Raw genomic sequence first — 24,560 nt, forward strand, 5'->3', positions numbered from 1 at the left:
CAACCACTGCATTGCCATTCACCCTATACAGAATAAACGTCGATTTCTTGGGTTGGGCCTGAGGAAGATTTTGCAAGACAAGAAGGAACTTAAATAGAGCACCCCACGGCTGACCCAATATTATTCCACCTTACATTAGAAAACCAGCCTTCCCCATATCCCTTTCAACCCATCCGGACCATACAACCCTGTAGGCTTCTTCTTGTTGACTAACTTTATAAGTGGGTGAAATATTGGTCCATGAAAGGACCCACTTGGCAAATGCTGGAGTAGATTAGGTCGGCTAAACGCCCAGCAAACGTGCTGAGACCACCTTGGTCGGTCCAAGCCAAGAGTCTTATGTGTTGACCTTAGGGATATTGCTCTCAAATATCCACCTCTCTTGTCCCCTTTGTCCCCCCCACCTCCTTCTCTAAATTGTCCTCCTCACCACCCCCTTCTTTCTTAATCATCTTCTTCTTCGTGTGTTCTTCCTATCATCTTCTTCTACTTGTGTTCTTCTCTTTCTGGAAAATGGAGCTCGAACTTGGCCTTGGTCTTCCTAATCATATCAACTTTGGTATTGCTTATCTTGTTGCTTTTTTATTATTTATTATCCAAAGAAACGGCACCCAGCACCAAGAACTGGTCATGCTGGCTCAGCCTGCCATGTTTACAGTCGTCGTGCTGGTGGCGTAAAACTTTGAAACTAGGACCTCTGCTTTCGAGGCCTATGTTGTGTGTCAGCTTGTGAGGAAAGATTCTAGTTCTTGGTTTTTATGTTTTGTTTTTATTATTTTAGGTGCTAGGAAGCCGACTGATTCTGATCGTAGTAAGGAGAACCTGCTTGATCTTAATTGTACCATCGAATTCGAGAATTTAAGCAATAGTTTTTCCGGCAAAAGAAACTCCCATGAAGTGTTTGATGCAGGGATGAATTCAGAAGCTAAGACATTACCTCTCATGTGTGATGATAGTTCCACCAAGAGTTCCTTAAGGTCAGAGCCAAACTTTGCAAGAAAAAAAATCTTTAGTTTTATCATTTTAAGACATCTAAATTGGGTGAATTTCTGAATTGCTCACAAGGGCTCCACTCATCTAGTAGGGGAGACTTGTGAATGTCACCAAGTTAATGGGATGTCACAAGTTCTAAACCCACGGGTGGCTTTCCTTGCTGCAAGGTCAAAGATGGGTGCACTTCCCTCGGTGGTGATGGAGGGGTGTTCCCTTGTACTATAAGAAAAATTATATATGGGAATTCACAAATCAAGAACTTTCAGGTTTAATTTACCTTACAAAATCTTCAATTCAATCATCTACATCGAAATGAATGGGAGTATGAAGAAAACCGTTAATTGTGGAGTTTTGTTTGCTACAGAAGCCAGATTGTGGGATGGCCTCCCGTCAGATCATGCATGAATCCTTCACCACCGAACTGTAACTGTGATCAATCACTGAGACAGGAGACGCTTCTGTATGTAAAGGTTAACATGGAAGGCGTGGCCATTGGTAGGAAGGTGGACCTGAACATGCACGAGGGCTACCAGACACTTATCAACACCTTGGCAAACATGTTCGAAAAAGGTGCCCGCTATTCGTGTGTAGGATTTTCTATGTTTTGTGTGGCCTGACTACTTTACAAAATATTGGGCCTGATCATTAGATCTGCTCCGGGGTGTCTGTGTAATTGATGGAAAAACTCACATCATGCTTGTCAGAAGCTTGACCAACATCCTTTCAAATGTTTGCAGACCAGAAAAGCATAAGGCAGTTAAAGGATGGTGCCAGTGGAAGGTATGGTTACGCTCTCACCTACGAAGACAAAGAGGGAAACTGGATGCTTGTGGGGGACGTTCCATGGCAGTAAGTAAACAAAAATTGTTGCAAAACTTTGGCGTTCACATGCTCAACCACACAGACACACACAATGGAATGTTGCAAAAGAAAAAAAAAATGAAGTTCTAAATCGTGGTTTTGATGAGTCGTTTAGTTTATGAGCAGCTATACTTGGGTCCGATTGCTACGGTCATCGTGCCAGCAGCTTAAAACTTCCATTATTGGTTTGTTAACATTAATGATTTGTTTGCAGTGCTTTTGTACGCTCGGCAAAACGTTTGAAGATACAAAGGATCAGCTTCTAATAGAAGTGTACTGATCGAATACATGAGAACTTGCATCAGCTGTTTGGCGGTGAACTGGTGATGGATCCAGACAATAAACTTATTAGAGTATGTATGCGAAGTGCATCGGTACTGCATGACTCTATGGGTATTGTACCTGTAAGCCCTGCGGATAAATTATGGTGATTGGCTCTTCATTTTAGACATATTATGCCACACCAAGTAACATATGTATGAGAGTAAATGACAACCAAGCATTCTAATCTTTTTTTTTTCTTAGAAATGAAAAGGGTATTAATTTGTCTATAGGAGAAACCTCTCTTTTTAATTGATCTTTATTTATTATTGAAGTGAATAAAAGATTCCATTATATATAGATATATATAGAGAGAGATGAGTAGCTCCTAAACATTTTATGTCTTAAACCATCTTAAATACTTCCACAAAACATAGTTGTGTGTGTTTTACTTAATCCTAACCTGTGGATGTGTTCATCATTACTTAATGAAATATGCTAAATGAAACGTGCTAATTGAGTTTTTTTAGGTTTTTTCATTTTATTTTTAAATTCTGTCCGTACAGGTGATATACGTATTTGATTTTATAGGGATCAACTCTTGAAATGTTCGATTCTGACACATGGGTGGGTTTTTAATTATAACGTTCAAAAAATCAACGGTCTAAAATCTTTGTAAATTTTAGAGACTCCAAATATCATTTTTTTTTTCATCAAAAATACATTATCTAGGTGTGGATTCCTGGTAAATCAATCATGTCCAACACATTTATAGGGTCAAATGCGAAAAAACACCCAAGGAACAGAAAACCCCATTTAGCACATTTTATTTAGCACGAACCTCTCTCTCTCTCTCTCTCTCTCTCTCTCTCTATATATATATATATATATATATATATATATATATATATATATATATATATATATATATATACACACACACGTCAGACACACATTAGATTATTCCTAAAGTCTGGTTGGGATCTTGCAATGCAAGTCATTTTGACTCGATCTAACTTATTCATGCATTTTCAAGTATATTGGAATGTGTGGATGTGTCACAACATCGTCCAAATCTTGTTTTTCATCAAACAATTTGGATGTGAAACGCCTTTCGTTGATAATCAAGTTTTGGTACAATCTGGATTGTTCATTAATTATCTTTCTTTAAAACATATTCCAGTATTTAAGTTTATTGGTTCAAAATGAAGCATGATAAATCCATCCCTGGAGTTATTACTAAAATTAAAATGCTTTAAAGTCCCTATCCCCAGCCAGCACACACACACACACACAAGAGCATCATGCCGCTGCCAGCATGGGTGTTCCGGTATGACGTCCATCAAAGCCAAGCACTGTTGCGCAACACTAGGCCAGGGATCTCTCTGCAACACAAATTCCTATGTACTCGCACGTTCTGACCATACTTGCTGGACCCTCAAAAAAATTCCCTCTAGCTGCCTCGAGGTTAGAAATTAAAAGCTTCACGAAGTCTACCATCACTCAACTGATCCTGCCAAAACAAGGTGGATCCACCATCTCTCTCGACCACTCGAACGACTTGATAAAAATCGTCGATCACATACATAGATCCACCCCCTTCCAAACACTCAATCTCCTCTTCCATCTACTATTTACCAACCAGTTCCAAAGCCAACCATCCGACAAATATTTTTCAGAGAATACACATAACCACTTTGCAAGAAGAGCCTCGTTGAAATGATTTAGATTACTGATCCCTAACCCCACTGGTCAAGTGGGTAAGCTACGAGGGATCATCCAACCGATGACTGTTCTTGCCATCTGCATGCCTTACGCGACCAAATAAAACGTTAGAGAATGACCACCAAACATTTTTTCACCTTTTTCGACAACCTAAAAAAATTTGTAAAAAAATGAAGCACCGCAGGCCATAATAAAGACTTAAACCATCCAATGAATTTTGATTTTTATGAACCAGGAAGCAGTGATACAACAGATCCATTTACAACTCCTTTGGAAATATAACTGAAATGGTAACTCTATTAAATGCAAAGATAAACGAACCATCAGGAGATTGTATGAAAGTTGGTTTGACTGCCATCATTTTGATTCTTGGTTGGAAGGTTCCAAATTCTTTCACCTTTGGGTTAAGTGAATATAATAGATAGGCTAATAATTATATGGATAGATTCTAGAAACTCAATGTACCTGTGATTTATTGTGACATGCTTAAAATTGGGTCTTTTCAGAACTATAAAAAAAAAATTATGATGTATGTTTGGAAACTATATATATATATATCATACGTCGAGTGCTGCATTGGTAGATGACATTATGGAGCTTATTTTTCAAACACATCACCTTGTTAGTATCCTTCTCCAGCAGCATAGGGCCACGCCCAAACTTAAGGGACACATTGTTTCCCTGTTCTCATCAAAATGGTCAAAAAATACTGCTGCCACACTATGACTTCTTCCCTCTTTCCAGCCTTACTTTTCATTTGCCTTCTCCCTTTTGACATCAAGGAACTTTTTTTGGATTATCCAAGAAAAAAACCCTCCATCAAGGACCGCACATTAGCTGGCTTCCGGTTGGTAAAGCCCTTGAGGCCCCCCCTGCCCACCAGGGAGTACACCCAGCTTTGACCTTGCAGCAAGGGATGTTTAACCCTCAGACAAACACCACTTCAATAGACTCAATAATGCACCTAATTAAAATGAACACTTGTGTCAAAATCAATCCAACCTAGCCACTCTTTTGCTAATTGTTTTTGTTTTGCATCCCCCAATTGCTAGGCATGGACCACCACACCCAGAACTCCTATGGATGGCCAGTCTGTTTCTAATTAAACTTGCCCTTGTGCACTGCACGGTCCCCTCTTTCATATTCTGGATCCTACCAATCCACTGCTAGTGATGTGCTTAGTTAATGTCATATGCATCATCCTGACTAAGAAACCTCTCACCTTTCATGGTCATCTCATTATCTTTTTATGTGCACTACCAATTGTTCAAGTGGCTTTGAACTGATGATCTCAGCACACATCAACCCTATCCTTCCCATGCATTAGCCTCTTATTTGCTTGCATCTTAATTATATGCCTAGCTTTTCAGATGCAATGCCTCTAAGAAAATTGTTGACAAGTTTGGGGCCCACATGACTGGACCTAACTTATTAGGGATACCCAATATATATAGGGTTGATCCCAATGTTGCCAGTATCGGTCTCGGCCCTGTATCGTTTGGCCAACAATTCAAGTGAATTGGCCGATACCGATACTCAAGTGAATCATTCTGAATCGGACAAAAATTAATTAAAAAATATCATGTATAAATCAGAACATGACATGTGTTAAAGCCATTAAAATAACTTTAAGTATTTTTTTTTATATTTATTAAAAAATAGCCTATTCAATTCAGGGGTGAAGTGTATCAATTTTCTGCCGATATTTGATCTTTGAAATGGGAGTTCTAATGGCCAACTTTTGTACCATATTGGCTTTAGTTATTTTGACCATGCTTTTAGAAAAATTTGCTTTTTGAAAGAAAAAAATTGGAATCAGATTTGAACCCTGTGAATCCAAACATGCTAGAATTAGGGATTTAAATGGTTCGGATTCGGATCTGATGTGGCCAATACCATATTTGACCAATCAGATGTAGGCTAAATGGATTCAAATTCAGATTCAGATTCTGATGGTAAAAAGCTCATACCAGATCCGTTTTTTTTACATGTAAACAGATTCAAATATCCATCAAATTTGGATATTTTATCTGATTAGTTTGCAAAAACTCAAAACCATATTTACATCTGGCTATAATTGGATATGGTTTTGGCTTACTAAATTTGACTAAAGGAATCGATTGCAGTCTGATATCAGATAAAATCTGATTCATTAACATCCCTTGCTAGAATGGTTAAAATCTGAAGAATGCAAATTATAAACTGATTAAAGACCACATTTTATTAGGGAAAAACATTGGCTACACATGTAGCCTCTTTGAAGCTCATAGAAGCACACACACACACACACACACACACACACTGATCTGGCATACAAGTTAAAAAAAAAAAAACATGATCCAAAAGCCGGTTTCTACTCAACCAAACATGCATGCAAGTAACATCTGTAGGGTCAGATCTGCAAATAAAAATTTTGAAAAAATAATTTTTCGATATAGCTAATATTTTCCCATTTATCAACGTCCTTCCTTGCAAGTAAGATATTCAAAAAGGAAATCTTAAGGGCGTGTTTGACTACAGCGGAATGGGGCTCCACACAGCAATGGTCGCAGAGCCACTTTCCATGGAAACAAAGTCCCCCTCCCCCAAGGGGAACACTTTCGCTAAAAGGGGGTGATCCCATTGATTTTGGGGCTCTCTTTCCACGAGGAAAGAGAGCCCACTGTTTGTGTTGCCACAGCGGGGCCCCGTGGAAACGCTTCATGCTTTGTGCGCTTCAGCAGAAACCCCACAGTTTTCGTATCACACAAACGCCTTCTAAGTCTTGACCAAAGGAAATGTGTTGTGGCCGCGTCATTTGCACCCTCGCAGGCGATTATTATTTACATGACATTACTAATTTTACTTTGTATTTTTTTATATATATTTCCTCTCTTGTCATTCCCGCACACGGATACAAAGAAAAATACTGCAAAATACCCCCAAAGAAAACTAGCATAGGTCACTTCATTGGGTTGAGACAGTTCCATTTGAGAGAGAATCAGGTCAAGGGTACCCCTGCTAAATTAAACATGGTTGAAAAAACATTGTTTTGAACACAAGCATAAATATATTTATGAATCCTTTTATATAGACAAGCCCGTCTAGCTCAGTTGGTAGAGCGCAAGGCTCTTAACCTTGTGGTCGTGGGTTCGAACCCCACGGTGGGCGGATTTTTTATTACTTGTAAATATTTTGTTTTTCATAACACGAGCAAAAGTAAATCACTTTAAAAAAGCGGTCAATGACTCTAGCATCTTTGCTGGAATAGCTCAGTTGGTTAGAGCGTGTGGCTGTTAACCACAAGGTCGGAGGTTCAAGCCCTCCTTCTAGCGTTATATGATTATTTTTTGTCCGAGTCCCAAAAAAATTCCTTCAAAATATTTTTGTGATTTTTGTAGCTTGTTAAAAAACGGAGGTTCAAGCCCCTCCACCTAGCGTTATAATAGATTTTTGTCCTAGTCCTATAAAAAAATTTTTCCTTCCTGTGACATTTTAATGATTTTTATAGCTTTTATTTTTAATTCTTTTGTATTTTTTATATGTATTAAAAAATAGCCTATTCAATTCAGGGGTGAAGCGTATCAATTTTATGTCGATACTGTAAGTATTCGTATCTGCCAATTCGGTAGGGGTATACGTATCTGCCAATACAGGCCGACAAGCCACATTGGTTGAACTAGAAAACCGATAAGTTCATCTTTTTCTTTTCATTTTCCTTTCCTCTGCATGTTTGAATCTTCCCCATTGGCTTTTTGACTTGGTTTTCATAAAAGAAAAAGCTGCTGGACCAGAATGTGCTTGCTTGTATAAGTCTATTTTAAGAATGTGCTTGATTGTATATTTAAGAATCCGGAAAGTGATGAAAATATATATGATAAAATAAGTCTATTTTACAATATAAGGAAGTGGGATTAAGGAGGATGATAATTATGGTTAGCGTCAATAGCAGTTCAATTGCATGATTGCATAGTAAATTGGCTTCTGATATTTGACCTTTGAAATTGGAGTTCTAATGGCCAACTTTTGTACCACATTAGCTTTAGCTATTTAGAAAAAAATCCGCTTTTTGAAAGAAAAAAATCGGAATTAGATTTGAACCCTGTGAGTCCAAACATGCTACGATTAGAGATTTAAATGCTTCAGATTCGGATCAGATGTGGCCAATACCATATTTGACCAATCAGATGTTGGCTAAATGGATTTAAATTCAGATTCATATTGGGATGATAAAAAACTTATACCAGATCCACTTTTTCACATGTAAACAGATTCAAATATCCATCAAATTTGGATATTTATCGGATTCATTTGCAAAAGCTCAAGACAGTATCCGCATCTGGCTCCGAACCCCCCTCTCTTTGAAGCTCACCCCCCACCCCCAACCCAAGATATGGCATACTAGCTAGTTTAAAAAAAAAAAAACATGATCCAAAAGCTGGTTTCTACTCACCCAAACATGCATGCAAATAACATCTGTAGGGTCAGATCCGCAAATAAAAAATTTGAAAAAATAATTTTTCAATATAGCTAATATTTTCCCCTTTATTAGGGTCCAATCATTTTATCCTTTTAACATGGGTCAATATATGTTCAGATCAATGCTCAGCCTAGACTAGACCAGTCCGGTCCTAAGTAAGGCTGGGATATGAGCTCATGGCTCAGCTCAGTTTGTTACAAACTCGTTTGTGCTTAGTTTGATGAGCCGAGCCAAGAGCAGCTCGTTTACCTTTAAAAGTTAAGCATGGACATATAATGTCCATGGCTTAGCTTGTGTAAGCTTGTACAAATAAAGAAAGTATAACGTGTGTCACAAAAAGCAATATTGTATAGCTGCTTAGAAAAGATGACTCTCAAAAGGGAGTTTCACTGGATGTTTGATACAGGGGGGACCATTGTATCACTCCAAGTGTGGGCCCCACATCCCACAATCAAACGCATAGGGGTGGGTGTTCCCACAAAAGCAGGACGCACGTCGCACTTTCCTTCTTTGAGTGTCCAGGATGCACTCATCGCGGACAAGTGTGTCTGCAACTGTCCCTCTTTTGCCTGCATAATAGCTTTCCTTCCTACCAATGAGAAGGAAACTGCTGCTTTAACTCTAGAGGAGACACTTTTATGTTTTCCTTCAACTGCACAACCTTTCTTTAAAGAATAGGCTGGTAGCCCACAAGGGCTCTGATTATCTGGTAGGAGCGACTTGTGAACGTCACCAAGTTGACAGGACGTCACAAGTTTGAAACTCATGGTAGGCATCTCTTACCGCAAGGTCGAAGCTGGGTAGGGAAGACATAAAGGGTTTTACGAACTGAAGGCCAGCCAATGTACGGTTAGTGATGGGTTTTTTTTTGTCCTAGACTATCCAAAAAAAACTGGTACCACTATATGGTGTACAACATAACAAGTGATGATGAAGGGCCCAAGAAAGGAGGCCATATAAGTGGCAATAGCAAGATCTATTGCAAAACATATTTTGTTGCATCTCATGTGATCTGGAGTCACATGTGATTTCAGATCACCCCTTCCACTTTGCTATTTGGAATCACATGAGATTTGCTCCAAATGTGATTTCAAATCACAATTGGTTTCTCATTTTCATTTTCTGATGTTTGGTTAGTTGTGAAATTGAGATTCATTCTCTCGTTTGCAAGAAATTCTAAATCTCATGAGAGGTTACCAAACATGTGGAATCAAAATGGCATAGGGGCATGCAATTTGATTCTTGTGATTTCTTACTTGATTGGGATCCAATTTTCCATCGACTTTGGAAAGTAAAACTTATTTTGAGAACAACTAACATGATGCTTGAGAATATGTTCACTTTCATACGAAAGTGAGGAGGTCTGTTTTGTAATGTAGGTATTTGAATGTGTCAATCAATTTCAAATAACTGATAGGCTATGTTTGGGAGCCTCTCGGAGGAGGAGTTGGGATGTAACTGGAGACAATTATATGGTGTGACACTAAATATGTGTAATTGGCTGACGTTTGAGAAAAGGAGTTGGAGGGAGGCAAGATTTTTGACACTAAATCAGCCGATTTCAAAACCTCCAAAATACCCATTTAAACTCCTCTTAAAAAGAGGAGGTATTTGCTATTCCTTGAATCACAAGGATTCCAGTGAGTTCCTAAATTTTTTATGGTTCAAAATTTTTACCTCATTTACCTTAGTAAATCCTATATTTTTATGTTATATATATATATATATATATATATATATATATATATATATATATATATATATATATATATATATATAGGCTCTAGCCTGGCCCAAATACTATGCTACGGGTTTCCAAACATGGTGAAGAATCAATAGTATTTAAAAGCTTGAATCCTTGAAGGAAAAGAAAGAACAATATTGCTTTTATGGTTATCGAGGGGCATTTACTATAATGTTATAGGGCATCAACCACGTGCCCGTAAGAAACCCAAAACTAAACTTGAAGAATATATAACAAATTTGTAACGGTACAATCAAAGTGTAATTCTTATATAAAAAAAAATGGTTCAGAAAATTCACATCAAAATATGCACATAACATTCAACCACATTTATCATCATTCATTTCATGTAATGGAATAAGTTGTATCCATAAGACACAAACTTACATTCATTTTCATTTATGGCATTAAATATTACATCCATTCATATCCATGACAGGGGTTTGCATAAATGGTTAAGAATTCACAATTCATAGTATGCTTTAATGTAAAATAAAATATAACAGACTATGAAAATATAAACTTTCACTTTCTTTATCCTCAAAAAGCGCATACTCATGACTATGATATGCATTGTCAAAATTATTAATTTTTATGTCCCACACCTTTGTTATCTTGCTAAAATACAAATTATTTTAAAAAATATTTCACCTGCTTTGTTATGACAATGAGACTAGTCAGATTAACTTTGAGCATGAAAAAGATTAAACAAGTGGTTTGGGCTCTTTCTAATGGGAAATCTTTGGGTCTAGATGGATTTTTCATCAAATTTTTTGACACAATTGGGAGTGTGTCAAGAGGCACTTATTGCTTTTGATGGAAGAATTCCACTCTAATGTGAAAGTGCCAGGTATCTTGGGTTGATCGACGCTTATTCCCATGCCCAAAGATCCACAAGCCGAGGAGATATGATAGATTTAGGCCTATCTCTTTGGTGGGTACAAATTTTAAGATCATTACAAAGATTTTGGCATCAAGATTGAAGCGTTTTATTGGCCCAATTATTTTACCTTCACATAGTACCTTCATTTCAGGGAGGAGGATGCACAAAGCTTGCATTTTGGCTCATGAATCAATTCATTCAATCAAGAACTCAGGTAAACAATCATTTATTTTAAAGATTGACTTCATAAAAGCATTTGATTCTTTAGACTGAAATTTTCTTATAAGCTGCTTGAAAAATATGAACTTTGGTGAGAAATGAATTGCTTGAATTGAAGGCTTGCTTCATGCAACTTCGATTGTGATGTTCAGCAATGGAAAAAACGGGGAGCCTTTTAAGCCAAAGAGGGGGCTACATCAAGGTGACCCGCTATCTCCTTTGCTTTTTATTCTAGCCTTGGAGGCCTTATCTGTTATGATCTCTTCGGCTGAGGAAGCCGATAAATTTAATGGTTGTCAAGTTTCTGATAGTGTCAACATTACACATTTGATATTTGACCTTCTGGTGTTTGGGGAGGCGACAGAGCGCAATATGTGGTAGTTGTGGACCATTCTAAAATGCTTTGATGGACTATGCTCATGTCTGAGTTCACTTCAGTTTCCTTGACACAACATGTTGATGAGATTGAATGGATGTTGTCCAATGATGCAAATTTTTTTTTTTTTGCAACCTTATTTTATAGAGCATTGTCATTGTTTCCTTGCGACTTACAGTGTACAGTTGCGCTTAGAGTCTGTTTTGCTTTTGTTGAGTCTGATGTAAGCTGCCCGGTTCAGGTGAATCAATACCCCGAAGGGGCAGCCCGTATACTTGAACTGTAATAGCCTGCGGGCAAAATTGTGAATGAAGTAAATGTGTTGAGCTTTCTTTTGTTCACCCTCGTTGTGATTGCTTCTTGTGATTGCAATTTCTCTCCCTCTATTCTCTCTTGCTCTCTTGCACTCTGATTACAAACTTCCGCGATCGGCAAGCGAGCTGACAAGTAGGCTTGCGACGGTAAGGAAGGACCGTCGCGCCGCACTGGCCCATTGAAGGAAATAGGCCCGTGACAAGTGGTACCAGAGCCCGTTCTTGTGCTGGGGAAGGGACTCTGAAGTCGGTGTCGACAGACACGCCGACAGGCTGCGATTTGTGAGCAAGACATCGTGGCGCCTTATCAACACTTGCGCAACACCAAAGGCAAGGCAGTTGCTGAAGCTGAGGAGATGGGTTCACCTCGGGGCCAAGAAGAGTTGGTTGTAACTGTTAACAAGCTGGTGGAAGATGTGACTTCGCATGATGAAAAGATTTCACGCGCATGTGAATCATTCAATGGATTGAATGATGTGGTGGTGAGCATGCAAAAGCAGGTGAACTTACTAATGGGGCAGGTCACTTCATTGACGACTACAGTGACCGATCTTGAGTTGAGGAACCGTACGTTGCATCGGACGGTGACCCTAAATGGCGGAAATGGTGAGAGACCATCAAGGATTGATGTACCTAGACCCGCAAAATTCAATGGTTCTCGTGACAGCAAGGCCATTGAGAACTTCTTGTTCCAAGTAGAAGACTACTTGGATATCCAGAGTGTGACCCTCGAAGATATGAGGATCAAGGCTGCAGCGGCCTTACTTGATGGTGATGCTATTGCTTGGTGGAGGCGAAAGCGCAATGACATGGAGAGGGGTCAATGTGTGATAGACACCTTTGATGACTTCAAAGTAGAGTTGCGCAACTACTTCATGCCAAGAAATGCGCAGAGACAGGCTTACCGGATGGTTCGTGAGCTCAAACATACTAGTTCGTTGCAAGACTATGTCAGAACGTTCCAGAAGCTTATGTTGGAGATACCTAACATGCCAGAAGACGACATGCTCAACTGGTTCATTGAGGGACTTCAACCATGGGCACAGTCTAAAGTGGAAAGGAGCAACCCCTGTATTTTGAAAGATGCATATGTGGCGGATGAGCGCTTAGTTGACACTCAGCGCAAGCATTTCACCCCATCAACCAAAGTTGGGAAGAAGCCTGACCATGGAGGCAAGAAGGATTAGTAGCGCAACGATAAAGGTGATGCGTCGACACGCCATCAATCCGAAAAGAAACAGAACTACACAAAGCATAACAACAGCAACAAGGGTGCGGTTGTGACATGTTGGTTCTGTGGTGATAGACATATCTCCCGGCAATACCCAAAGCGCCTTGTAAAGAACGACGGACAAGCCAATGCTGCACAGGAAGAATACAGCGATACTGAATGCAGTGACACTGAGACCATACAACCGAGGATGTGCGTCATGCGATCGATCAATGCGGCCAGAAGTTGTGCAGCTAAAAACATGCAGGTCAGTAAGGAACTTATGTATGCTGAAGTTATTATGAATGAAAAGTCTACTTCAGCAATGATAGACTTCGGGGCCACACACAACTTTGTCACGCGGGAAGAGGCAGAGCGGTTGGGCTTGAAGCATGGGCCAAAGCAGAGGACCATTAAAACCGTAAACTCTGAGGCCAAGCCCATCCTTGGTGAAGCAAGGGATGTGGCTATTCAAGTGGGAAGTTGGGTCGGTAAAGCCAACTTCTCTGTGGTGCCCCTAGACGATTTCAAAATGATTTTGGGTATGAAGTTTCTGCGAAGCCAGAATGTTATGATGTTGCCAAAATTCAACACGCTGACGATCATGGAGTCAGACCTGTCCCACACAGTGTAGTGCCTTACGCAGAAAGGCAAGTCTTCGGTGTTGTCGGCAATGCAACTAAAGAAGGGTGTCAAGCATGGGGAGCAAACATTCTTAGTGGCAATGCGCGCAGAAGAAGGGAAGGTGGAAGCAGCAGTGCCACCAACCCTAGCCCCACTATTGGAGGAGTTTCGGGGGGTGATGCCCCCGGAATTGCCAAAGCGCCTTCCGCCAGGACGCGAGGTCGACCACAAGATTGAGTTGACCCCGGGAGCGAAGCCTTCTGCAATAGTTCCATACCGTATGGGGTCAGCTGAGTTGAAGGAACTGCGCAGGCAGTTAGACGAGATGTTGGACGCAGACATTGTTCGTCCATCAAAAGCCCCATTTGGTGCCTCAGTCCTTTTCCAGATGAAACATGATGGCTCTAAAAGGTTATGTGTGGATTATCGTGCCTTGAATAAGATCACGGTGAAGAACAAGTACCCATTGTCATTGATAGCGGACTTGTTCGATCAGCTAGGCAGTGCATGTATCTTTTCCAAGCTAGATCTGCGATCGGGTTACTGGCAAGTGAGGATTGCCAAAAGTGATGAGCCGAAAACAACTTGTGTCACCCGCTATGGTGCTTACGAATTTCTAGTAATGTCATTCGGGTTGACAAATGCTCCAGCCACGTTCACGACTTTAATGAACCAGATCTTCTACCCTTACTTAGACAAGTTTGTGGTAGTCTACCTAGATGATATCGTGATCTACAGCAACAACATGGAGGAACATGCCGAGCACTTGCGAACAGTGTTTCAGGTGCTGAAGGAGAATGACCTCTTTGTCAAATGAGAGAAGTGTCTCTTCGGGCAGGAGGAGATCAGCTTCCTTGGCCACGTTGTGGGGGCGTGGTGTGCTGCGTATGGATGGGCAGAAGATAAGGGCCATCCAGGAATGGGTTCCGCCAAGCAAAGTGCCAGAATTGCGGTCATTCCTCGGTTTGGCAAACTATAATTGGTGTTTCATCGAAGGTTATTCCCTCATTGTTGCGCCCCACACAGATTTGTTAAAGAAGAATCGGGTATGGCTCTGGACAAGAGCGTGCCAAGATGCCTTCGATGGCTTGAAGAAAACCTTAGTGAGGGAGCCAATGTTGCGACTGCCTGATCATTTGAGACCCTTTGAAGTCCACACTGATGCCTCAGACTTTTCCATTAGCGGAGTTATTATGCAAGATGGTCATCCGATCGCATATGAGAGTCACAAGCTGAAGGATGCAGAGAGGCGTTACACAGTGCACGAACGTGAGATGACCACCATTGTGTATTGCCTCAGGACCTGGCGGCACTACCTTTTGGGTGCTGAGTTCGTCGTCAAGATGAACAATGTGGCCACGAGCTATTTTCAGACGCAAAAGAAGTTAATGCCCAAGCAAGGTCGATGGCAGATGTTTTTGGCTGAGTTCGACTTTGCCTTAGAGTACAAGGTTGGAAAGACCAATGTTGTGGCGGATGCCCTGAGCCGTAAGGCTGAATTGGTTGCTGCGCACGCAGAGCCTTCTGAAGTTCATTTGGAGGGTGCATTGCTGAGCCGCATCCGCGAGGGTACGCAGCAGGATCCGACCGCACAACACCTTGTTTCTCTGGCGCAGGCAGGGAAGACTCGGCGATTTTGGCTACAGGATGGCCTTCTCGTAACAAAAGGGGGACGCATCTTCATACCACGGTGGAGAAGCCTTCGCCGAGAGCTACTCAAGGAGTTCCATGATACACTATGGGCCGACCATCCTGGTAAGGAGCGGACCTTAGCACTCCTTGAGCGCGGCTACTATTGGCCGCAGATGAAAGACGACGTTGAGGGGTATGTGCGGACATGCCTCATCTGCCAGCAAGATAAGGGGACAAACCAGAAGGTTGTTGGTCTCCTTGAGCCTCTACCAATTTCAGAACGTCCTTGGGATAGCATCTCCATGGACTTTATTGTTAGTCTGCCAAAGGTAGAGGGCCTCAGTTCTATTTTGGTTGTGGTGGATCGTTTCTCAAAGTATGCCACCTTCATCCCAGCTTCCAAGAAGGGCCCTGCAGAGAAGACTGCAGAGTTGTTCGTAAAGCATGTGGTGAAGCACTGGGGCATACCAAAGAGCATTGTGAGTGATCGCGATGCTCGCTTCACGGGCAAGTTCTGGCGTGAAGTATTTCGGCTACTTGGCTCTGAGTTGCTGTTTTCAACTAGCTTCCATCCGCAAACAGATGGGCATACAGAGTGTATCAACGAGATACTGGAACAGTACCTGAGGCATTTTGTTAGTGCCAACCAGAAAAATTGGGTGAAGCTCCTTGATGTGGCACAATTTTGTTATAATCTGCAGAAGAGCGAGTCTTCAGGCCACAGTCCGTTCGAGATAGCCACGGGGCAGCAGCCACTCACTCCGCACACTCTTTCCACACAAGAAAAGGGAAGGTCATCATTCGCCTATCAGTTTGTTCGCGACTGGCACAAGCAAAATGAGTTGGCAAAGGCATTCTTACACAAAGCGGCAAAGAGAATGAAGAAGTGGGCGGACAAGCACCGTCAGCCCGCAGGGTTCCAAGTTGGGGACCAAGTGTTGGTGAAGTTATATCCTGGTCGCACAGACATCTTCCGCGGGCGGCACCGCAGACTACTCAGAAAGTATGAGGGACCCTTCACCATCACGAAGAAGGTGGGCAAGCTGGCATACAAACTGGAGTTGCCCCCAGACCTCAAGGTGCACCCGGTGTTCCACGTGTGCAACCTCAAGCAGTTCCATCCAGATGATGGAGACCCGGAACGCAGTGTGCCACAACGCGCTCCCATCATGCAGAGGGCCCCGGCAGCACAACGTGCCGAGAAGCACCTCAGTCAGATCCTTCGTCACAAGGTCAACTACTTGGGACAAGCGAAGAAATACTTGGTGCAGTGGGAGGAAACAGCGGAACCAACGTGGGAGTCTGCATTTCGAATGAACAGCCGCTACCCGGCTGAAGTCAGGGCTTACCACAAAACAGATGGCGCCGAGGACGGCGCATGATTTGAAGGGGGGAGCATGTTCTCTTGTGACTTACAGTGTACAGTTGTGCTTAGAGTCTGTTTTGCTTTTGTTGAGTCTGATGTAAGCTGCCCGGTTCAGGTGAATCAATACCCCGAAGGGGCAGCCCGTATACTTGAACTGTAATAGCCTGCGGGCAAAATTGTGAATGAAGTAAATGCGTTGAGCTTTCTTTTGTTCACCCTCGTTGTGATTGCTTCTTGTGATTGCAATTTCTCTCCCTCTATTCTCTCTTGCACTCTGATTACAAGCTTCTGCGACAGGCAAGCGAGCTGACAAGTAGGCTTGCGGCGGTAAGGAAGGATCGTCGCGCCGCACTGGCCCATTGAAGGAAATAGGCTCGTGACAATCATGCCCTTCTGTTTCTTGGCTGCCAAAAAGGTCATTATGGGGGTGGGTTGCCTTTACCGGGTTAATTGGTGGTTGGTTAATTTTACAGGGCAAAATTAATTCAAAAATCTAAAGAGGCTGGGTTTCAACTTGGAGAAACAGGTGTTCCCTAACGAGGAATCTACCCCACTTGTTCTAGGAATGTGAATTCCCAGGCTTGGGGTGATACATGTTTGGCCTGGGAAAATTCAATTTTTTTAAGAAGATTTTGATTGCGAGCCACCTTGATTCAAAAAAAAATGGAAATTTTTGTGGAGGGTTTGGATGTTGACAGCGTGAAAATTTATTTGGCTTGAACGAAATCATCTTATATTCAGGAGGTCATCTAGCAACCCTGACTGTATGCTTGCACAACTGAAATGGGAGCTTTCAAGCAGGGCACACAGGAAATGGCCGAATCAACCCATTCACTGGATTGGTTCTAACAATTTACCTTCATAGACCAACAATCCTATTGTGTTTCATTTGTGTGGTTATTTGAGTGTGCGTGGGTGGATATGTGTGTGGGGTTTAATGTGGCTCTTCGTTTGTGTGTGTTAATGTGTGTGTGGATGTGATTAATTGTGTGGGTGAGTGTGGGAATGCGTAACAGGGAAATTCGCATTGGAAAGTATGTACGTGGTTATGATTATTCAGGCTACCATGCATGATCTGCGACTAGAATCTGGTGGCATCTTCTAAGCTGACATGCTTTGCTCTGATGTGGTTGTCACCAAGATGATGGTGGACACATGCCCACCACTTTGACCTCATCAAGCTGCAATTTCAGGCTCACATATATTTCCACGAACTGAATCCTCTTCACAACATCGAATGTTGGGTTGTCAGATTGCTGTTACAAGGTTGTTGAGATATCATGTTGTGGGAATTTGCAAGATCGTTTTTCGTGCCCACTTCAGGCTGCAGTTTTTGGTGTCAATATGGCCTAGTTTGGATGTGCAATGGGTTGGGGAATGCTGCATTGGCAATGCTGGATCTTTACCACAAAATGTCAATTGATTTCGTGCCTGAATGGGGTTGTTCGCATGACGGTTGGGTAGCAGAATTGAAGCTTCAATTCCTCTGCAGCAGAGGGTTATGGTGTCTGCAACTTTGTTTTATTTTATGCAACCGCTTCTCTGTTTTTTTGTATTTTGCACCTGCGGTTCTGGGGTTTTTTCTACACCAGCTCTTCACTGTACTGTTATCTGCTGGTTGTTTCTATATTTCGATACTCTGTTTGTGTAGCAGCAAGTGATACCTCATCACTTGTTGCTGATCTGATCCGTAACTATCATTCCATTAATGAAAAAAAAAAGCCTGAATCCTTGAAAGAGTTGTTTACGCTTTCAAACAAAAAAGGGAGTCCGCAACTCTTCCCAACTCCATTTCCCTTGAATTTCAGTGGTTCTACTTCCCCCACTCCTTGCAACTCCCTCCAACACGGTTCCCAAACAGAGCCTTAAGGGTTTAATAAAAATGGAGGGAGAAGGTGAGGGTTCAGAGTTCTCTCATGGCAGGCACCCTGACACTGGGGATCCTTCTCGAAGTCAGGGGATGTGCATGGCCCTGGCACGTCGGAGGTCGTGGGAGAGAAGAACGATCCAGTTTGACCTATAGGAGAACCTGTCCATTCGATGATAGTTGATAACCGCAGAGTTATCTATATTCCTCTCCAGAGGCATGATGTTATGAAGAAGCCTTTTGAGTGGACGTTGATAGCAGGGTTCACCGGAGAAGATAAAAAGAAGCGTATAGAGTTTAGGTTCATTTTTGAGAACCTGGGAAGGATGTGGTCTAACATGAAAGGTATCCAATTCTCTCCGGTGAACCATGGGTTGTTTATGATCAAGGTAAAGAATGAAGCTGATATGAACCTGATTCTACCAAAGGGAGCATGGAAGCTTGCGGGGAGATCCTTAACCGCTAATAAGTGGGAGCTCGGGATTGAGTGGAAATTGGAAGCCACGTCTACAGTGCCACAATGGATTCGTCTTCCAGACCTATCGATAGAGTTGTGGAATGAAGAGTTCTTCTAGGGTGTTGTAGAACACCTAGGGGTAAGCTGCTAGAAGTTGATGAGCCTATGCTAGAATATGCATAGAGGTTCATGTGGATTTCTCACCACAACAGGAGGTGAAGTTCTTATAGGTAATGGACAAACTTATTCATGAGATAGAGTATGAATCGAGAGACACCTTTTGTTCTTTATGTGGCTCAACCTATCATAGGTTGTGTGAAGAAATCGATAGGGCTTCAGAAAAAGTCCAATAACAAAGATGTGTTAAGAAACGCTCAAGCAAGAAAACGAAGAAACAAGAACAATCAAATCACAAAGAAGAGGGACACACTGATTTACATGAAAAAACCTTTCCTCAAACTAGAGAGAGTATAAAACCACAGCCGCCCAGAGAGAAATCTTATTGCTCTTTTACGACTGTTACAAGAGAGAAAGAAAAGAAAATATTTATACAAGGCAAGGGCGACAACCCTAAACCTAAACAAATCGGGTCTGATCCATAAGAAATTGGGTCTCAAACATAAGCCCAAAAAAAAAATCTTCTGGGGGGCAGTACCCCCCCCCGGGACCTACACCGGGGGGAGCCCTCGGACCCCCCTTCCTGCAAGGGTAAAAACTCTGAATCAGATTCCACAACTCATCAAGATGAGTGTTGGTAGTCTGTAAAATCCAAGAAGGTTTGGAAGAAAAAAGTCCCCTAATGTCGAAACTTGAAACAGATTTGAAAGGATGGTATTAGAGGACATGGAGGTTGAAGTTCAGCCCCAATCCAATGTTACTCGGTCATTTGAGGACGGTGATCCCTGAAAAGGCAGGAGCACACCGTCCTCCCGACGACTGCGCATCTCCTCTCCTCCTTTCCATTGCGTTCAAAACCCTAACAGGTTATATCGGGCCTTCGTATGCCCCTACACTTAAAGACTCCTTTTTTTCACGGGGCATGGCCCGGGTCTGAGACCCAGGATCCAACCGTGTGTTGGATCCGTGTCTCCCTCGCGATGTGGATCCGAGTTAGATCCAATTGTGGGTCCCTGCATTTAAATTATTATTTATTTACTTATTTATATATATATATGATATTCTATTTATGGATCCTGGATCTGAAACGCAAATCTCAACTCTAAACTCAGAGAATTATGTATTATTTTAAATAGTTTTCAAAAAATTAACAACAAAAATTAAGGATATTACAATTTGTACATAAAAATCTAATAGCTTTATGATCTACATCTTCTCTTTCTATCGTTTTAATTGTATCGTTAATATCAACAGTATTTCCATTAGATGCAAAAGATGGAGTCATAGGTTTTTGTTTATCTATTCTTGATCTTTTCAATTGAATAGAACCTGATGAAGCTTTCACTCACTGAATTTGCCTCTTAGTTTTTCTTATCAACTCTTTATTTTTTAAAACAACGAAACAAAGGGCAATCCCAACACTCTTTCCCTTGGGAGCTCCTATGAAATGTGCAAAAACACAAGTATATGACCCGTAATATGTAAATTTACAGTGCTCGCACATAAACACATGAGTTTCACCTTGCTTGTATTGCCCACTCTTCTTCTTTTTATATACATGGCGCCATAGTATTGTTGTTCTATGCATGCTAGGTTCTAGGTCATTTTCGCATTACTCCTCTATGTATATATTCTTCTTCATCTTCCTCATTGAAACAATCTTCATCCCCTTCCTCAAACTTATATATACAAACAAGCTCATTATCATTTCTTTTATTCCCAACCCCATTAATAGAATCATGCTCCAAATTTTGAAGAGAATTGTCCTCGTCACCATGATTGTTGGGCTCATCGTTTGTGAAAGCCATTAGGGAAGCAAAGAACAAGCAAATTAAATATACCTGCCAAAAAAGTAAGTATAAATGCATCAGTGAGTGGAAAAGCTACTAGCAGTTTTTTATTTATCATCCAACATTTACAAAAAATAATAACACAAATATAATTATGAAACAAAAAGAAACATATAAATAAGAAAAGAAATTCCACTTCTTCTTTGGTTGGAAGAGAAAGCTACTTTAAATTGAAGATGTTCCAAAGCACTCATTTTAAAAAGCAAATTCTAAAGTGTTTCCATATTAGTAAACTAGGTCAATTCATGATGCTTTCACGTTGAATCCAATTTGGACTATCAAGCACGATTCAGGAACAAACAGAAATTAGGGCTTGTGGTTCTCATTCTCCATGTCAACGGCCAAATCATAGCACTAGAGAGAGAGCAGGGGACGCAGATGTCATGGAGTACAAAGAGAGAGAGAGAGACCTTGCAATGGAAGCCATGGCATTGCCGGAGATCATCTCAGGCAGTCGAAGTTAGCCTTAAGTCACCGGATTTAGGGAAGTAGCAATGTAGCACTGTAGCAGCCAAGGAACAAACCCTAACCCCAAATGTCGAAAAAGCCTCTCTTTTCTTCTTTTGTGTTTATATTTTCACCAAATGATGTTTTTACCATGGTTGCCGGTTGAGGAAGCGATACGGGAAGCAAAAGCGAGAAGCGATACGGGAAGCAAAAGCATGAAGCAAGGCACTTTCAAAATTTTAGGAAGCGGAAAGCATGGGATGACTTAGGAGCGAATCAGGAATCGTCTCGAAAGTGACCTAGGAACCGAGAGGGAATCACCTTTTCGCCAAAAGGGAGTTGCAGAGGAAACACTGTTCCCATTGTCGGGGGGCCTTGCTTCCATTTTGAAAGAGGCGCTTCCCCACATGCTTTCGGGGAAGCACACTTCTGCAAGTACAGTGCGCTTCCAGTAACCTTAATCTAAACATGATATTTTCTTATTTATTTTTTGTTATTTTTTATATATTTTCTATTTTTTAAGCCCCAAGAATTATCACCAGACCTATAACATCGTGAGAAATAGCCGATACCGATATTCGTGACTATGGTGTGCATAACTGCATATATGTTAGCAGCTAGTGAGAAATATATCTAGTAGGCACATTGTTATGCATAATACATGACATGGTATGTGTTGGATGGTCGCATGAAATAAACGTGGAGTTAGTGTGGAACATAGGCTAGAAATTGGAGTATATGCAATCTACTGTATCATACTTAGAAAAATGTTCAGCCAAAGAAATCTTGCTGGTTCTTTTGCTAGAGGGTCTACACCAGCTAGTGTATAAGTATAAACTATTTTTGCTTCAATATTGACTGTGAAACTGATAAACGTGGGTCAAATAAGGACCAAACATGATGAAGAGCATCATAGTTGAATGTGAAATAATATCTTAAAGGAAAATTGTTTCAATAACCTTGATTATTAGCGAATCCTACATCGATGTTTCCACAAATGGGTTAGCTCAGCAGTATCTGCAGGTCATAAAGAGAGGTTCAGGATTAATACTTAATGTATTGAAAAAAGTCAAGGTTGAGGGGGAAATATTAAGCACCACTTGCACATGTTGACTAACCTTGTATGAGCTAATATTTTGTGAAGACATTAATTTGCAGCGTTATCACTTTTTAGCAGAACGTCTCTTGTCTGTTTTTTTTGTTGCCCATTGATTGCTTGCTGGTTGCAAAAAAAATATCTTTGTTTGTTTTTTGTTTCTTTTAGGATAGTTTGGCATATATGTGATTGGTTTTGAAGAATCCTTCCATGTGTGGGACACCATGTTTGGAGGGTGTTCTGGGATAGCTTGTTTTGAATTCAAGGGGAATTGTTGGAATTTTTAGGTATCCTTGATGACCTTTTTTTTTGCTCTTTTTATTGAGGGGAATGGAGGGCAGTCGTACTGCCTCCTAGCATGGTGATAATTGCATCTTCCTTGTTGACCTTGATATTACACTCTTTGTTCCTTCAATTCGATTCCATTCTGACATCTCCGCATCCTTATTCACTTGAAGAATACAGTTGGAGAAAAACTGCATATACTATAGATAGTTGAGCACTAGGTACTTCAAGTTCTGAATAAACTGATAAGAGATATCTGGTTGGGAACTACCAATCAGTTAATTAATTTGCTTCTGTTTGGAGTTCTATCTTTTTTTTCTTTGCTTGACAACTTTTGTTTCCTCCAAATAACCCTACCCACGTAGTCCTTGGTTGTTTCAAGTATGAGTTGCTGTCGGATTGTGTTCCTGAAATTTTACTTCTAGTTTCCTTCTTACAGTGTGCTTTTCATGATGTCAAGTCTTTCAGCATATTTCCATGTCCCAGCATTTAGTATTCTATTACCATGTTTGCAGGCATGCATGTGCGCATGCATTCGCACGTGCATGTGTGTGTGTGTGAAATGGTGTAAAAGATTTATGCAGGCCTGCTTGCCTGCTTTGGTCTTGCATGTATGAATGCATGTGTACTAGGGATTTTCGAATTAACACGCAAGGGCTGTCTAGTGCATGTTTGCTGCAGCTAGTATTTGAATGAAGCAACTCAAGTTTGTATTCCTGAACTAGCACGAAAGCTTGGATTATCATAAATTTTATATTGGACTAACGACTTGCATTCTGTTGCTTGTTGCAGACTGATCTGGCGAACCTCCAGAAGAAAAAAGAAGAAAAGGTGAATGCTGGTTGACTTTCAAGTAATTTGCTAATTTCTTTAACATTTTCGTGAAGTTAGTTTCTGAAGCTCAGTTTGGTGGCAGGCTCTTAAAGAGCTGAAGGCCAAGGCGCAAAAGGCTGCATTTAGTGGTGCGAGGATTAAGAAAAGTGACAAAAAGTGAGATCTTTCATCTAAGCATCCATGTTTTCGACAAACTCGTGCTTGAGCCAAATGGAAAATGACGTCATCTTTGAACCTCGAAAATTCTTGGGTTGTTAGTATATTCTGAAATGAAACCTCTGTCATGATGGCCAAACTTGCCATCAATGTAGAACAATAGAACTTGTAACAAGTGTCAAAAGTATTTGCATGATTATGATTCATAAACCATGTCATCAGTTGCTTTTACAGACTCTGAACGGTGATCTCTGTTTCTCCTAAAGAAAAAACTTTTGCATCTTGTTGCGCTCTGAAGAGTTAAGCTTGTTTCGCATGCATGCCAAAATGCACCATGTCTTTCGCAGGACAATAACGTAGCTTTGGATCTCAAGTGGGTCAGATTGTTTTCAACCTAGAAAAGTAACCGTGTCTGACATAATCTTGCTAGCATTTTCTGATGCAGGTGGACTTGGAATTCATCAATCTAAACGAATCCAAATTCTGTTAGCTTCATATGCTCAACCGATTTCCAATCCTGCATGTCGTGTTTTATTGGATTTAGATGCAACTCATGAGATACAATTATGCATTGGATTCAGACGCAACTCCTCATGAGATACAAGCATGCATCTATCTACGTATGTAATCGGTTTGGATTTGGTTTTAATGCTTCATTTTGAATCCAATCTAATCGGGTATTGTCTGCTCAGACTTTGCAGACTTGGGTTCTAAAAATGGTAGATTCCATTCTAGATTTTTGTATATGTTTGAATTTGGATATCGATCAAAAGCAGATAGAGAA

The 24,560-nt window shown here is 41.0% G+C and overlaps 1 protein-coding gene and 2 non-coding genes across 3 annotated transcripts; all 3 read left to right on the forward strand.

Moving 5' to 3' along the window:
• The first annotated feature begins 407 nt into the window (after positions 1–407).
• Positions 408–2,477, forward strand: LOC149848009 (auxin-responsive protein IAA31-like). The gene is made up of 5 exons (XM_090010131.1): positions 408–559; positions 782–977; positions 1,358–1,563; positions 1,731–1,842; positions 2,069–2,477. Exons 1-5 carry the CDS (start codon positions 514–516, stop codon positions 2,118–2,120), a joined length of 612 nt encoding a protein of 203 aa, XP_089866257.1. The 5' UTR covers positions 408–513; the 3' UTR covers positions 2,121–2,477.
• A 4,440-nt stretch (positions 2,478–6,917) lies between these two features.
• Positions 6,918–6,990, forward strand: TRNAK-CUU (transfer RNA lysine (anticodon CUU)). Its single transcript has one exon. It is a non-coding gene; the product is annotated as a tRNA-Lys (tRNA).
• A 90-nt stretch (positions 6,991–7,080) lies between these two features.
• On the forward strand, positions 7,081–7,154 carry TRNAN-GUU (transfer RNA asparagine (anticodon GUU)). Its single transcript has one exon. It is a non-coding gene; the product is annotated as a tRNA-Asn (tRNA).
• The last annotated feature ends 17,406 nt before the right edge of the window (positions 7,155–24,560 follow it).

The sequence above is a fragment of the Nuphar pumila genome, chromosome 1 (assembly GCF_984573655.1).
Source record: "Nuphar pumila chromosome 1, dmNupPumi1.hap1.1, whole genome shotgun sequence".
Classification (NCBI taxonomy): domain Eukaryota; kingdom Viridiplantae; phylum Streptophyta; class Magnoliopsida; order Nymphaeales; family Nymphaeaceae; genus Nuphar; species Nuphar pumila.

What these genes read in the sequence shown, in the direction of transcription:
- LOC149848009 (XM_090010131.1), top strand. Translation starts at nt 514, where the DNA reads ATGGAGCTCGAACTTGGCCTTGGTCTTCCTAATCATATCAACTTTG. An exon ending in TCCTAATCATATCAACTTTG is followed by an intron (nt 560 to 781) that starts GTATTGCTTATC and finishes TTATTATTTTAG; the next exon opens with GTGCTAGGAAGCCGACTGAT. An exon ending in GTGGGGGACGTTCCATGGCA is followed by an intron (nt 1,843 to 2,068) that starts GTAAGTAAACAA and finishes ATTTGTTTGCAG; the next exon opens with TGCTTTTGTACGCTCGGCAA.